The sequence below is a fragment of the Eleutherodactylus coqui genome, chromosome 6 (genome assembly GCF_035609145.1).
Source record: "Eleutherodactylus coqui strain aEleCoq1 chromosome 6, aEleCoq1.hap1, whole genome shotgun sequence".
In the NCBI taxonomy this organism is placed as follows: domain Eukaryota; kingdom Metazoa; phylum Chordata; class Amphibia; order Anura; family Eleutherodactylidae; genus Eleutherodactylus; species Eleutherodactylus coqui.
The window spans coordinates 132,540,681-132,556,916 of record NC_089842.1 but is presented as its reverse complement, the minus strand read 5'-3'; the positions used below and the strand labels follow the sequence as shown (position 1 = coordinate 132,556,916).

At 43.6% G+C, this 16,236-nt stretch overlaps 1 protein-coding gene across 3 annotated transcripts in view; it reads right to left on the bottom strand.

Moving 5' to 3' along the window:
* Window positions 1–16,236, bottom strand: part of LOC136632637 (acylphosphatase-1-like) — a 34,933-nt gene that overhangs the window by 18,205 nt on the left and 492 nt on the right. Inside the window, exons 2-3 of one of the 3 annotated variants that reach the window (XM_066607668.1) lie at window positions 11,335–11,466; window positions 9,234–11,221 (exon numbers count right to left, since the gene is read on the bottom strand). The exons of the other annotated variants lie outside the window; for them this stretch is intronic. Of the exons in view, the coding sequence (XP_066463765.1) occupies window positions 11,006–11,221; window positions 11,335–11,418 (300 nt within the window). The 5' untranslated portion in view covers window positions 11,419–11,466 and the 3' untranslated portion in view covers window positions 9,234–11,005. Of the gene's footprint in view, window positions 1–9,233; window positions 11,222–11,334; window positions 11,467–16,236 lie in introns of those variants that run through there. 3 annotated transcript variants of the gene reach the window in all.

Here is a 16,236-nt window from a genome sequence, read left to right as displayed (position 1 = left end):
ACATCTTATACTACAGTAACATCTATTCCATCTATTACTGCTGACAACCAGCCTGTATATCATGTCTGGGAGGTAGTCACAGCCCCGCCCCCTGTTACTGACATCACTGAGTATAATAGTAATATAATTACATAGTGATCAGACATGAGATCCACACATCTTATACTACAGTAACATCTATTCCATCTATTACTGCTGACAACCAGCCTGTATATCATGTCTGAGAGGTAGTCCCAGCCCCGCCCCCTGTTACTGACATCACTGAGTATAATAGTAATATAATTACATAGTGATCAGACATGAGATCCACACATCTTATACTACAGTAACATCTATTACTGCTGACTACCAGCCTGTATATCATGTCTGAGAGGTAGTCACAGCCCCTCCCCCTGCTACTGACATCACTGGGTATAATAGTAATATCATTACATAGTGATCAGACATGAGATCCACACATCTTATACTACAGTAACATCTATTACTGCTGACAACCAGCCTGTATATCATGTCTGAGAGGTAGTCACAGCCCCGCCCCCTGTTACTGACATCACTGAGTTTAATAGTAATATAATTACATAGTGATCAGACATGAGATCCACATATCTTATACTACAGTAACATCTATTCCATCTATTACTGCTGACAACCAGCCTGTATATCATGTCTGAGAGGTAGTCACAGCCCCGCCCCCTGTTACTGACATCACTGAGTATAATAGTAATATAATTACATAGTGATCAGACATGAGATCCACACATCTTATACTACAGTAACATCTATTACTGCTGACAACCAGCCTGTATATCATGTTTGAGAGGTAGTCACAGCCCTGCCCCCTGTTACTGACATCACTGAGTATTATAGTAATATAATTACATAGTGATCAGACATGAGATCCACACATCTTATACTACAGTAACATCTATTCCATCTATTACTGCTGACAACCAGCCTGTATATCGTGTCTGAGAGGTAGTCACAGCCCCGCCCCGTTACTGACATCACTGAGTATAATAGTAATATAATTACATAGTGATCAGACATGAGATCCACACATCTTATACTACAGTAACATCTATTACTGCTGACAACCAGCCTTTATATCATGTTTGAGAGGTAGTCACAGCCCCGCCCCATTACTGACATCACTAAGTATAATAGTAATATAATTACATAGTGATTAGACATGAGATACACACACCTTATACTACAGTAACATTTATTTTATGTTAACTGATGTATAGATAGCAGAGCAGATAGAGGAGAGAATCACACATACACAGTTTGCAAACTAATGGTTAAGAGCTTTTTACACGGTTTTACACAATTACTGTTAGAAAAAATCGTGTAAATTTGCAAAAATGAACAATAATCTTCAGTGTGAACGCTGCCAATGATAGAACGATAAATCATAAATCGTTTCCTTTTTGTTCATCATTCATTTTATGCAGGCATTAAAAATCATCATGAACTTGTTCTGCTCCGTTTTTGGAGGAGAGAAACTGGTTCTTGAGTGCTGCCAGCCAATCAATGCAGTGTCCAATGAAACAATGTGATGGCTCTGATTGGCTGAGCAGTGCTCTAAGAACCAATCAACAGCCATTGCATTTTAGAGGCGGGGTTTTTCAATTGGCATCTCCGGCGGCAGCCTCTCCTCACTACTCAGCAGACATCGCTATCGCCACTGGAGATGCAGAGATGAACGGTGCTCAGCCAATTCAAAAATCCCACCTCCACAATGCGATGGGTGTTGATCAGCGGAGTAGCGCTCTAAGAACCAATCACTGCCATTGCATTGTTTCATCGAGTGCTGCATTGGTTACCTGGCAGCACTTGAGAACCAATCAGAGCCATCGCTTCCTGGAGGCAGGATTTATGAATCCCAGTACCAGGAAGCGATCTTCTGTCAGCGGCTGAGGACTGCAAGCAAGCGTGCCAAAACTCGGGAGAGCAATGGGAGGACATGGACCGTGGCTGCTTAGTTACTTCCGTAAAAACTCTTATGACTGGTCACCAAGGAGCCTTAGGTAAGGTCACTGCAAAAACATGACGGCCTACTCTGAGGCCGGCATGGGCATTCTGTACCACGTAAAGCCGAGGTTTGACTGTCTACTCATAGTCAGGCTGTTTAACTCCTTACATGCTGCAGTCAATACTGTTCACAGCATGTGAGCAGTTTACAGAGGGAGGTGCCAATGGGGTTGAAATGGCAACCGGAGGCCTGATTAAAGCCTCATGTAAGCTAGCCTATAAAACACTTACTATGGCAGGGTTTATTGGGAGGGCTGTCAAAAGTATACTACACTGCACTACATAAGCAGTGCAGTTTAGTATACTAGTGATCAAACAATCGCATCTTCAAGTCCTCTGAGAGGCAGAAAAATGTGGAAAGAGTTAAAAAAAAAACTGTTTTCCCTACAAAACCCTCTTTTTTATGTGAAGAATAAAAAAACCATTATGTATTGCTGCCCTCATAATGACCTGTACTATGAAAATATAATGTGCATTATTTTGGTGAGCGGTGTATACTAGTGATCAAACAATTGCATCAGACTCCCAAAAAATGCATTGACCCCAATAATTAATAATAATCCTTATTTTCATTGCGCCAACATATTCCGCAGCGTAAATAATTAATAATGTCGCATGTAGCCCAAAATGATAATAATGGAAATTACGAATCATCCGGCAAGAAACATCACCTCACATAGCTCCGCTGGCAGAAAAATAAAAATGTTAGGGGTCTTGGTATGTCGCAATGCAAATAGAATAATTTTTTTCAAGTGTTATTGTAGAAAAGTAGGTCGGGAAAGGTATTATTTTTCTTAAGGCCTTCCTTACACAGGTGTATTTGTGCAGCGTTTAGCGCTGTGTTTTCAGTGCTGCGCTAAACGCTGTATAACGCTCCCATTTATTTCAATGAGGCTGTTCACACAAGGCTTCAAACGCGTTTCCAACGCTGCATTTTGAAAGCGTTGCATGTTTTATTCTTGGCCGTTTTCAGCTGTGTCTCCCATTAAAATGAATGGGCTGCGTTTTCACCACTGCTGAAAACACGGCACAACTTTGTACTGCGTTTTTATAGCGTGAAACGCAGGTTGTTGTGCCAGCAAGTCTGAAAAAAAAGTTTCCAGATTTTCAGCTGTGCTCAAAACGCAGCCAAAATGCTCTCAAAACGCATTCCAATGCTTCTGAAAATGCAGTAAACGCAGCGTTTTTGCAAACACCTGTATAAGGAAGGCCTTAGAAGACACCTAGAAGGTAAGTCATAAGACTTGTAAGACCATCCATGCTCCTCTGGGAAATATGCAAATAACGAAGATGGAACAATACCTCTGCAGCGCCACCTATTAGAAGGCAGTATTTCTGCAGGTCATTGTTAGACTATTTATACAAGCCTTGTAACAACGACTGGGAATTGAAAACCAAGTCAGAATCTCACTCTAGACAGGGTAGGACTTCTGCCTTTATATATGGTGGAACTCCTTGCTCCACAAATTCCCGGGATGAGACCATCCCCAATGGTGTCAGGTACTTATCGGATGCAAAACCAGTTCTAGACAGAACTTTAGCGGGCCTTATGGCACAGAAAATAACATTCTATGTCATGAACCTAGACATGAATTTTTTCCCATCTGAATAGTTGATTAGCACTCAAATTCCTCCTGCTTTTATTTTCCTGTTCTGTTCATGGTACGTTTTCTCAATGTATATGGTCAAAAGGTATCCCAATTTACAATATTTTAATTTAACCCCTTAGTGACGAAGCCTGTTTGCGCCTTAGTGACGGAGCCAAATTTTGGAAATCTGACATGCGTCGTTCAACGTAGCATAACTCCATAAAGGCTTTACATATCCAAGTGATTCTGACATTGTTTTTTCGCCACATGTTGTACTTCATTTAGGTTGTAAAACGAGACCGATATAATTTGTGTATATTTATTAAAAGTACCAATATTGGAAAAAGTTTGAAAAAATTGTCATTTTTTCACATTTTGAACCGTAATAGCTCAAATATGTCCAAACATACTGTACAAATTTTTGATAAGATATATATTTCCATCTGTTTACTTTATTCTGAATGCACACTTGAAAAACTTTTGTGTTTTTTTTAACCATTTAGAGGACATACAAATTTAACATTACTTTTCAGCATTTTGAGGAACACTTTGCTTTCCTGCACCAAACCAAGTTTGCAAAGGCTCATAAGTGTCAGAATAATAGATACCCCCTCAAATGACCCCATTTTAAAAACTACACCCCTTAATGTATTCACTGAGGGGTGTCATGAGTATTTTGACCCCACCAGTTTTTTTCAGGAATTAATTAAATTTAGAGGAGAAAAAATAAAATTTCATATTTTTGCAAATATGTCATTTTAAAGACATATTTTTTTTCTATAGAGCCCATGAAAATGAGGATTTACACCCCAAAATGGATACCCCCGTTTCTCCCGTGTTCAGAAACATACCCATTGTGGCCCTAATCTTATGTCTGGATGCACAACGGGACCCAAAATGAAAGGAGTAGTCGGTGTCTTTCAGAACATAAATTTTGCTTGAAGGCGTTTTAGGCCCCATAGCACTTTTGTAGAGCTCTTGAGCGGCCAAAACCAAAGAGAGCCCCCACCAGTGACCCCATTTTGAAAACTAGACCCCTTAACGAATTTATCTAGGGGTGTACTGCCCATTTTGACCCCACAGTTTTTGAATGAATTCAAGCCAAGCAAAAGGAAAAAATTGTGATTTTCGTTTTTTTGTCAATTCTGTAATTTTAAAAACAGCTTTTTTGTACAGCACACATATGAATGAAGACTTGCACCCCAAAATAGATACCCCAGTTTGTCCCGTGTTCAGAAACATACCTATTGTGGCCCTAATCTTTTGTCTGGATGCACAACGGGGCCCAAAATGAAAGGAGTAATCGGTGGCTTTCAGAACAGAAATTTAGCATGAAGGTGATTTAGGCCCCATTGCCTACTTGTAGAGCCCTTGAGCGGCCAAAACGACAGAGAGCCCCCACAAATGACCCCATTTTGAAAACTAGACCCCCTAACGAATTTATCTAGGGGTGTACTGTGTATTTTTACACTACAATTTTTGAATAAATCTAAGCAAAGCAGTAGGAGAAAAATTACAATTTTCATTATTTCGGCAGTTGTATCAATTTAAAAACAGTTTTTTTTGTACAGCACACATAGGAATGAAGACTTTCACCCCAAAATGGATACCCCCGTTTGTCCCGTGTTCAGAACCATAACCCTTGTAACCCTAATCTACTTAAAGGACACATGGCTAGGCCTATAATGGATGGAGCACCCGTTGGATTTCAGGGTACAACGGTATAAATTCCAGGCCCCATTGCCCACTTATAGAGCCATTGAGCGTCCAAAACGATAAAACCCTGCCCACAAATGACCCCATTTTAAAAACTAGACCCCTTAATGAATTCATCTAGGGGTGTATTGCGTATTGTGACCCCACAGTATTTGAATAAATCTAAGCAAAGCAGAAGGAAAAAATTACGATTTTCATTTTTTTGGCAATTTTGTCAATTTAAAAACTGTTTTTTTTGTACAGTTTACATAGGAATGAAGACGTTCACCCCCAAATGGATACCCCCGTTTGTCCCGTGTTCAGAAACATACCCATTGTGGCCCCAATCTACTTACTGGACACATGGCTAGGCCTATAATGGAGGGAACACCCGTTGGATTGCAGGGCACAACTGAATACATTCCAGGCCCCATTGCCCACTTGTACGGAATAAAAATTGACACCTTAAAAAAATATCCCCCCCCCCCACACACACACACACACACCCACCCCTACCGCTCCGCCCTTTTCGGCGTTACCCAAATCTTAGATAAAAGTAATAATGTGAACTGTGTAATATTTCCAAAGACAAGGGTAATTACGGAGGCTGGTTGGGATGGGTACATGGGGCTATAAAACCGTGTATCCCCCCTCCTCTCATGCTTTTTGGGGGTATTTCTTGACCTCAGTAGCGGGTATGGGGTGTAAAAAGTGGCGCTCTGTGAGTCTCCGTAAGCTTAATGAGATGCGGCGGTCTCACACAGAAGGCGCTCAACAAGCTGCTCCTGGAACTGCATGAAGGCGAACGTTCCTGGGACTCCTTGTAAAATACGTATTACAGGTAGCGGTCTGAATAACGCCGGGCTCACACAGCCGTAGGTGGAATCCGCTTGCGGAGGCCCGCAGCGGATCCCATCTGTGAGCCCGGCTGTGACCCTGCGTACGGCTGCGTAATGTACTGCGCATAACTGCCTACTCACACAGGCGGTCATACGCAGTATATTTTTTTTTTTTTGTTTGTATTTTCCGCACCGTCGCTTAGCGATGACGCGGGTACCCGCAGCCCATATACAAGGTAGTTGCGTATGGGCTGCGGGTATATCCGCGACCATGGAGCACAATGGGCTCTATGTTGCGGATATCCGCGGTAAAATAGAACCTGCTGCGTTCTCTTTTCTGCGAGTGGATTACGCAATTCCGACCCACTAATGTGAGCGGAATTGGGTAATCCAATGCGATTGATCTGCGTATTACCGCGGATCAGAAGCATGCGGAATCCGTAATTCCTATCCGGTCATGTGAGACCGACCTAAGGTAGATCGCTACCTTTTTTTCACGTGACTGGGGACCGCTCAACGAGGCCACCCATCACTGCTCCAGGCTCTCGGCGACCGTTGGTCGCTGGGAGCAAGGAGATTTTAAATTTCCTGGGCTCCCCGACTCCTGCGCATGTGTCCGATGTTTTGCCGGCGGTCGCATGCGCAGAATCCGGGAACGTTCACGGAAGAAGATTGTGTCGGGGCGCAAATACGGAGGCCTCCGGCAAAAAGTTTCATCTCCTCTCACCGATCGCATCAGTGAGGGGAGATGAACCTTCACCTTTTTTTTACTTTTACGTGATCGCCATTATCCATTGGATAACGGCGAACACGTGATCAGGAACCACTCACCGCGGCCCCCCGTGAAATCTCCAGGCTCTCGGCTAAGTTTTGTAGCCAGGAGCAGGGAGATTTTAAATTACCACGGCTTTTGCGCATGCACCTGCCATATTGGCGACGGGCGCGTGCGCAGAAGCTGGGGTAAGGTCCGCGGATAAATCCGCGGGCCTTAGGTACGTCATTTCATCCTCCCTCACGGATATGATCCGTGGGGGGAGATGAAACGCAAGTTTTTTAAACTTTTTTAAACTTTTTTTATTTAACTTTTTGCACTTTTTTTTTTTACTTTTTACCCCTTTTTTTATTTTTATTTTTTAACTTTTTGCACTTTTTTTTTTAACTTTACATGATCACTGTCATCCATTGGATGACAGTGATCATGTCCCCAGTGACATCCCTCTGCTCTTGGCTACACATGGCAGCCAAGAGCAGAGGGATTATGAATTTCCCGGGGCTCGAGCCCCTCTGTGCACGCGCCCGATGTCAATCATCGGGCGCGCATGCGCAGACGGGGATTTCGGGTCCCGGGACATCGGGACATCGCAGAGGACCGGGGGTGAGTATTTTCACCTCCCCTCATGGATCCGATCCATGAGGGGAGGTGAAACCTTACTTTTTTTTTACTTTTTCAACTTTTTCGCGATCGCCGCTATCTAATCGATAGCGGCGATCGCGGGCCCGGGGACCGCTCACAGCGGTCCCCGGTAACACCTCCTGGCTCCCGGCTACCTTCAGGAGCCGAGAGCCAGGAGATTTTAAATTTGCCGGGGGCTCCCGGGCTTCTGCGCATGCGCGTGACGGCATAGTCTGGCGCGCATGCGCAGAAGGCCGCCGGCGGGTCCGGGAGGACGAGATCTCCGTGGGACACCGCCGACAAGCCGGGTAAGTAATTTCAGCTGCCCTGGTGGAGCCGATCCAGCAGGGCAGCTGAAGAACTAACTTTTTTGACAGTTTTCTTTACTTTTTTGCGATCGGCGCTAGATCGCAATGCCGGGGGGGACTGCCCGCATCCTAGGATGACAGCTCCATGCTGTCGGCTACCTGCGGGCACCGACAGCATGGAGCTGTCACGTCCTCAGGCAAGTGGGCATTAATCCAAAGAGGATGCATAAAACTACGTCCTCTAGGATTAAGGCCCACTTTCTGAGGACGTAGTTTCCCGATGGGGCAGTCGTTAAGGGGTTAATATATTGCATTAGATTGGATTTCTTAGTAATAGATTTTGTACAAGTTTATTTACACTGTATTGATGCAAAAATTGAAAAAAACCCAAGCCAGAATCCATACACAGACAGCTGTTTCGAGGTGTTTGCCCCTCATCAGCATGCAGTAGGTTTCTGGTTTGGCTACTGAGAGGCCTATGATGTGGGTTGGGAGGGGCATCATCGCTCCTTAAGGCGAGCACCTAGAAGATGGGCTCAATAAGTATACCCTCTTGGAACTAAATTTCTGTGCCCGATATACAGTTCAACTTCCCATTGGATGCAATCTGCTCCTCTGACTGAGAACGGCGGTGTGTGTGTAAATGCAGGTTTTTGTAAATTTGCAGCATGCTGTTTTTGTTGCGGAAATAGCACAGATTTTCACGGCAGAATTCATTCATGCAGTGAATTCCATGGTTAACGTTTGCACCAAAATCCAGGATTTTCACACGCATTTTCTCCATGATCTGTGCGCATACCCATAACACCACAGGGCGTACATTTACAATTTGGGTGCTGGCTGTCTGTGATAGCAGACACCCACTTGCAACAGCCATGATCAGTGCATATAAATGCCCCGATTATTGTTCTGTGGTCCTAAATGGACAATCGTGATGTGATCGCTTGTGGCACACCTTCCTAGATCACATATGAAAATGTGGTATAATGTAATGATCAAACGATCCCAAGTTTAATTCCTCTATGGCGACTAAAATATATGTAAAAATAAGTATTTTTTTAATTATTGGAAAAAGGTAAAAGTTTAAACCCCCCTTTTTCCATTTTAACAATTAAAAAATAAATAAAAGCATATTTTGTATTTATAAAAGTCTATCAAAGTAACACATTATTTATCCCACATGGTGATTGTCATCGTAAAAATTAAAATGCCAGAATTGAGTCATGCCATCCCAATAATGTTTTGCTAAAAAGCAATCATAAAATCACACAAACTCCAAAATGGTACCAATAGAAACTACAGAATGCCTGCTAAAAAAACAAGCCCTCACACAACTATATCAAGGGAAAAATAAAACATTATGGCTGTCAGAAGGTGGTGGCAGAAAATAATTTTTATTTTCATTGAAATTGTACTGTCACACAGAATAAGGTCACCATTTTTACCGCAATGTGTATGCTGCAGAAAGAAGACCTCCCCCAAAGATGGCGGAATTGCAGTTTTTTTTCCATTTCACTCTACTGTGAAACTTTGAAAAGTTTTTCAATGAGATATGTGGTACATTAAATAGTGGCATTGAAAAATATAACTCATTCCACAAAAAAACAAGCTCTCATGAACCTATGTAAACAGAAAACTAAAAAAAGTTATGACTTTTTTGGAAGTGAGGAAGAAAAAAAAAAAAAAAAGAGGGGGCCCTGTCCTTAAAAAAAATCTATACTTACCTATTTCTCCCCAGGCAGTCCACTTACAGCATCTTCTCCTGAAGTCCCATGGAAGGGGGGGGGGGTCACCTCACCTCCAGCTGGCTGATTCTTCTGCTTCCAACGTTACGTACATTCAAGGCAGTCTCCTTCCTGCCCAGCAATGTACGCTACGTCACTAGTTCACAACCTAACAGGGAGTGCCGAGCTATTGCAGAGACTGCGAATGCATGCTGTCTCTGCAATAGATCAGCATTCCTTCCTGGACAGTAAACACTACCTTCACTGACCTGCAGGAAGAAGAATGTGAGAAATGCAAGCTTAATAACAAGCCGGCGGCGTGCGGTGAGGTGACCTGGGGGACTGGACAAGATCAGCCAGAAGAAGATGCCATAAAGAGTCCTTCTGTGAAAGAATAGGCGAGTATAGAATTTTTTTCTTAATGACAAAACCCTTTTAAGGGCACACAGGGCCCGATTTGCAGCGGGATGTCTGCCTTAACACCTGCACAATTTGGTGCGGGTTTTATCGCGTATTCCTGTGCGGAATTCACTCTCTCCTTGAGAAGAGGTGGGAGGAGGGTCCGCACAGAAATTCTACTGCAAATCCGACCCATGTGAACCAGCCTAAGGAGTCACAGTAAAAACACTTTTTTAAATTTTTTTCCCCCAGTTAGTTGCAACAGATGCAAAGGATTCTTCTGGTAGCAAAAGTTGTCAATCTATATCCCCATCCCCTATATTGTGATATCTATACACAGGGCACCGTATATAACCCCCTCCCCTATGTTATGAGATCTATACACAGGGCTCAGTATAGAATCCCCTCTCTATACTGTGATATCTAACTGAGGTCTCACTATATACGGTTACCCTCTGCCATATATTGTGCCATCTATAGTGTGGTCTCAGTATATCACCCCATCTTCTATATTGCAATATTTATACCCATGAATATGTCTTCTTTGTAGATACATGTGACTGTGGGATGTTTCTCCACCGGCAACGCGCAGACAAGAAAAGCACCAAATGCTGAACATTACTTTAATGGACAGACTAGTGGCTATGAGTGTCACACACAGTGTACTGGATGAATACCACATACGTGGTACATAGTGGAGGTGTCTGTGCTACATTGCTGGCAGCTACTATACACGGGGTATACACGGGGGAAGTAGTCATCAACAGGATCTGGGCCAGTCTTTTTTGCCTGAGTGGGACACAACTGATTTGCTTAGATCATGCATGTAATATTTCTCTCTTGGGCTCAGGGGGGTTTTGCCATGCGAGAGGGAAGAGAGAGTGTAGGGACCGACATTTATCAAGGAACACCAGTTCTTTTCCTCAGGATTATTATACCATGTTGCTTCCTATCCAGTAACAGAACAGTCCTACAGTCCTATCTATGAATCCTGGAAACACAGAACTCATGAAGGCACAGCCTGTCACTTGCGGATCTGGAAGCTGCCATGTTCCAGCTGCTGGATCTTCTTTTCATTGTGGAATTGGGCCCCTGTGATTCTAGACTTTGGGCTCCCTGTTTTCTGTAGCCATTGCTGCATCTCTCGCACTTTGGCTACAGGACCTTGTAACTGACCGCTGACCGTTCCTTGTTCTGTATTCCGCACCCATCCGACCAGACCCAGACGAGTCCCCTCTGCCTGCAACAGGGGAAACACAAACACCCAGTCACACATGGGACCGCCATAAGAACAAGAGCTAGGACGGGGATCATCACTGGTGGCAACAATATAGCTGCTGCCCCATCAATTACCTGGGTGTACTTGCGGAAGAAAACACCTTGGACCTTCCCAAACACCTCATAATCCAGACAGGTAAGAGTGTCACCCTCCGTCATGATCCCGGAGGTTGGAGCAGACTGCACAGGCAAACACACAAAGGTCACCTGGAAATTGGACAAGAGCAGACAATAGATTGACACCAGGCTCCACACTCATATGGCTATACTCCACTGTCTAATAGCGGCCTCCAATTGTAACGCGATAGACACTCACTATAGTGTATCTGGTAAACGTCACCTGCTTAACCGAGCAAGAAATTCATTGGAGCCTTAAAAACGCTAAAATAGACAAATTAATAGGTCTGGATGGCATTGTGAAAGAATTTGGTCCAGTGATAGACCCTTTTTTCTAATATTTAACCTCTTAACACTCCAGGACATACAGTTACATCACGGAGGTTTGGGGATTGTATAGGGGATCGGGAGCCGATCCTTCTCTATACAAGGCAGGTGCCGGCTGTTTCTGATAGTCCTGATCAGCGCTCAGGGGTTCAGAACATCCCCACCCAATGGGATTGCAGGGTGCTGTTTGGTTGCCATGGCAGCCGGGGGTCTTCTGAAAGCCCCCAGAGCTGCTATTGCAGATTGCCTATGAAACCACGCCAATGTCTTGATAGACTGCCTGTCAGATTGGGATATAATGGAATACTATGGCATTACATCGTACTGCAGGCACAATCAAACCATCGTGCATTGAGAACTACAAAATAAATGTGAAAATCAGTTTTAAAAAAATTAAAGGTTATTAAAGTTTCAAAAAAAAACAACAAAACACTTCCTATTTTGATAATAAAGGCCGATCTAGAAAAGTAATGCATTATTTATCCCACAGGGTGAACGTCGGCAGAAAATACACAACGTCAGAATTGTGCTTTTTTTTTGGGGGGGGGGGGGGTCCGCCCCATCATCTCCAGGAAAAGGCGAAATAAACACTGATCAAAGAGTCGTATGTACTCTAAAATGGTACCAATAGACGACCCACAAAAAACAAGCTCTCACACAACTATGTCAACAGAAAAAATAAAAAACATTATGGCTGTCAGTAGAGGCCAGCAGAAAATAATTTTTTTTCAAGATAATTTTGTACAAGCAGTACAGCAAACAAAACTACATTGCTACAATAACATCACTTGGGTGTTTGTCATTGTACTCTTTTCTGATACATTGTATATAACCTGATTGATAAGGCTACAATACACCTTGCGTATCACCTAAACTAAGTGATTAACCCTTATAAACTTTCCACAGACTGGACTTCCCTATGTGGAAGACTTGTACATTAACTTACAAAGCACTATAGGGGAGATTTATGAAGCTAACAAAAAGAAAAACAGTCTTTGTTGCTCATAGCAATGAATCACAGCACAGCTTTCATTTGTTTTTTAGACAGATTCATAAATCTATATTTTGCGCCGATTTCTTCCTTCAACTGCAGAAAACCCCTGAGTAGTCGTGTCTCACAAATCCCTCACTGTGCAATTTACCCTCCTCACACCATGCTTCTGGCTCAGGGGAGCAAGTAAGGCCTCGTGCACATCGGCGGGTCAGATTCCGCATGCGTAATCCCACAGCGGAATCCGGCCCTGGCAGCAGCGGGGTCTGTGCATACCTGTTTTTCTTTTCTTCAATCTGTACTGCAGATGGTCTGCACGGCTCGCTGTGAGTCATGTGCAGTACAGTTTATTTTTAACCTGCTTTTCTTGCGTCATTGCCTAGTGATAACGCGGAATATGCGACCTTTCTGCGATGACAATCAGACGGCGCTCAATGAACCAATCACAGCCATTCAGTGATGTTATTCACTGAATGGCTGTGAATGATCGAGCGCCGGCTGATTGGGTGAGCCAGTGGTGCTCGTGACCCAATCACAGCACTCGCTTGCTGGAGGTGGGGTATTCAAAGCCCTGTTACCAGGAAGAGAATGCTGTCAGCGTGGAAGACACGGCAGCCTACCGCAGTGCCGGGGACCAGTGCGAGGCACCGAGATGCTGCCGGCTAGGTGAGTATTGCTTTTTTTTTAATATATATAATCTAGTGTAGCTAGGTCTTATATTTCAAGCACACCTACCCCTCCCCCTTGAAAATCAGGGTAGGGCTATATTATGGGGGCAGGTCTTAGTAGTGGGGAAACACAGTAGTAAGTACCACCAATCACAGAATACAAGGAGAGAAAGCAGCAATACTCCAACAAGCAATGAGAAGAAAGTAAGTACCATAGTAACATAGTATGTAATGCTTAAAAAAGACATATGTCCATCCAGTTAAGCCTATTAACCCCCAATGTTGATCCAGAGGAAGGCAAAAAAAAGCCAATGAGGTAGAATTCAATTTTCCCCATTTAAGGGAAAAAGGTCCTTCACGATAACAATCTGGAAATCACAACCCTTCTAAAGTTATTAACGATTATAACACAATATTGTATCACTCAAGAAAGGCGTCCAGGCCCCTCTTGTACTGTTTCATCAAATTCTCCTTCACCACATTCTCAAGCATAGAGTTCCATAGTCTCACTGCTCTTACAGTAAAGAACTCCCTTCTATGTCGGTGCGGAAACCTTCTTTCCTCTAGATGTCGAGGATGCCCCCTTGTTACAGTCACAGTCCCGAGTATAAATTGATTGGGGAATAGCTCTGTATTGTCCCCTGATATATTTATACATTTCCCATTTATGCTTAACAGTTTCTGATCACCTCCTTCTTTCCATTACTAGCCTATCATCTTTGGCTTTGTTCCCAAAATTCATCTAGAGAAATCTACATGCCATAGACCTTGATCATCATGTTACCGCCATAAGGCTGGCCATACACATCGGATTGCTGACAGCCATCCCGCCCAGTGCCCCCATGTACATTACTCTCAGCTGAGTGCGCTCGTGTTCTGTATGTGGAGAAAGCCGTTTGTAGACTCCCCCAGCAGCAGCGTATCTCCCCAGGAACCAAAGGATTGGGCTGATCCTTATCTCCAACATCAGCTGTTGGGGTAAAGGCCAATTTACATGTAACGACTGTTGCTCAAAATTCACTGAAATGAACGAAAGTGCGCCATAATCGTTATGTCTGAACACGAGCCATCGTGCGCTTTTAGTTTGTCATTCAGTTTCAGCCAGCATAAAAATCATGGCCGGCTCGCTCACTTCTGGTTACGTCTGAACGCTCCTCGCTCAGTGGTTCATATAGGGATGTGAAGCACTAAACAGGCAGTGAACAATTCTCAATGATGATCTGCCTGTCTAAACTTTCTACACAAGCGCTAACAACTGAAAACAAATTAATGGTGACGTCACTCATTTGTGCGCTTGATCAAACGAGAATTGTCCCATGTAAAGGGGCCATAAGAGTTGGGAGGACCCCCATACACATTACATGATTGGCTTTTCCCAATGAAAGCAGGAGGATGTTGGGAATTAATGTGATTGCATGGAGTAGCGCATTCCAAAGAAGTGGTGCAGCGCAACAAAACTGTTAGAAGTGGGAGGTTCGGATTATGAAGAATGATAGCGTTATTTCATTGGGAGAACAGCGAAAGTACTGATAGGGTGCAATTGTACACGCTCGTCCGTGCTGCAGTGCGACAATCCCACCTCCATCCATTCTGCAATACTACAATTTCCCACTCATGCATGTACAGATTCTTCTCTGCTCTCTGTTTCATGTCTGAGGGTGCACTCACATGGGCGATTCTCACGTGCAAGTTCTGTCTGATTTCAATATAGACGGAATGCATACGTGAAAAGAACGCATTCATTGCAATTTGTTTATTCCCAATTGTAGAATGCACCTAAAAGTGCATTCACACGGGCAAGTGTGATATCAGTCTGAGAAACTGCACTTGCCTGTGTGAATGTACCCTTAGGGCTCCTACCCACTTGCGTTGTTTAACGTTGCGTTTTTTTTTAACCCAACTGTCAATAGGACTGTTCTAATGGTAAAAACGCAACGCGTTTTTAACATTAGAAAGTCCCATTGACATTCGCATTAAAAGTGTGTGCGAGCCCTTAGACTAATATAGATAAAAATCAGCCAAAATGCCTGATTTTAGCTGACCATCACCTGATAATGTTACATAAATGAGTTTGCGATGGTATGCTTCCGGGTGCCGAAGATATAATCCACCCTTTTGAAAAGTTCATCTGTGGTCAGCCAACAACACAAGTGTATGGCAGTCTGCACAGGTCTAGTGGTTTTTGATGTTTTTTCCATAAACTGGCTATCTGCTTGGCCAGTTTAGTCTTTTGCGTTACCGCAGTGATCATTCTTTTGGATGACCCCCACTGACAATTTGTTGGCTGGATTGCAGCCAATCATTCTCATGTGCAAAAAAAAGGTATTTATTGGAAACCGTTTGCATTTGGCTGCAGCGCCGCACTTATGATAAGAGCAGTATTCAGGAGCTGCCCACATCGCTCATGCTGACTGCGCCGTTTCATTTGAAAAACGGAAATGAAACGGAATTAAATGGAAATATTTCAATTTTTTATGAAAACTCATTGAAATCAATGGGGAACAAAACGGAACCATTTAATCCCGTTTTTATTTTCACTTCTCTGCTCTTCAAACGGAACAAGGAAACCGAAATGCATAAGTGAGGTTAACGCCAGCGTAGACGAGCCCGTGTGCTCATGTCACACAAAGTCTTGGGGACGATTGCTAACCCGCATTATTAGGTTGTGCCAATAGGCATGTCCTGATGCCAACAATGCAGCCGCTCTCACACTGCCCGTTTTTTACTGCGATTAGCACAGCGTTTAAAATGCTGTGGCACCGTATAGTCAGCGCCTAGCGGCTGGTCAGGCAATGCCACTTCCGCATCATCTGACCAACAGCTTGGCACTTACTAGAGGGCGTCGGGGCGGGCTGCTGACAAGCATTGTGATGG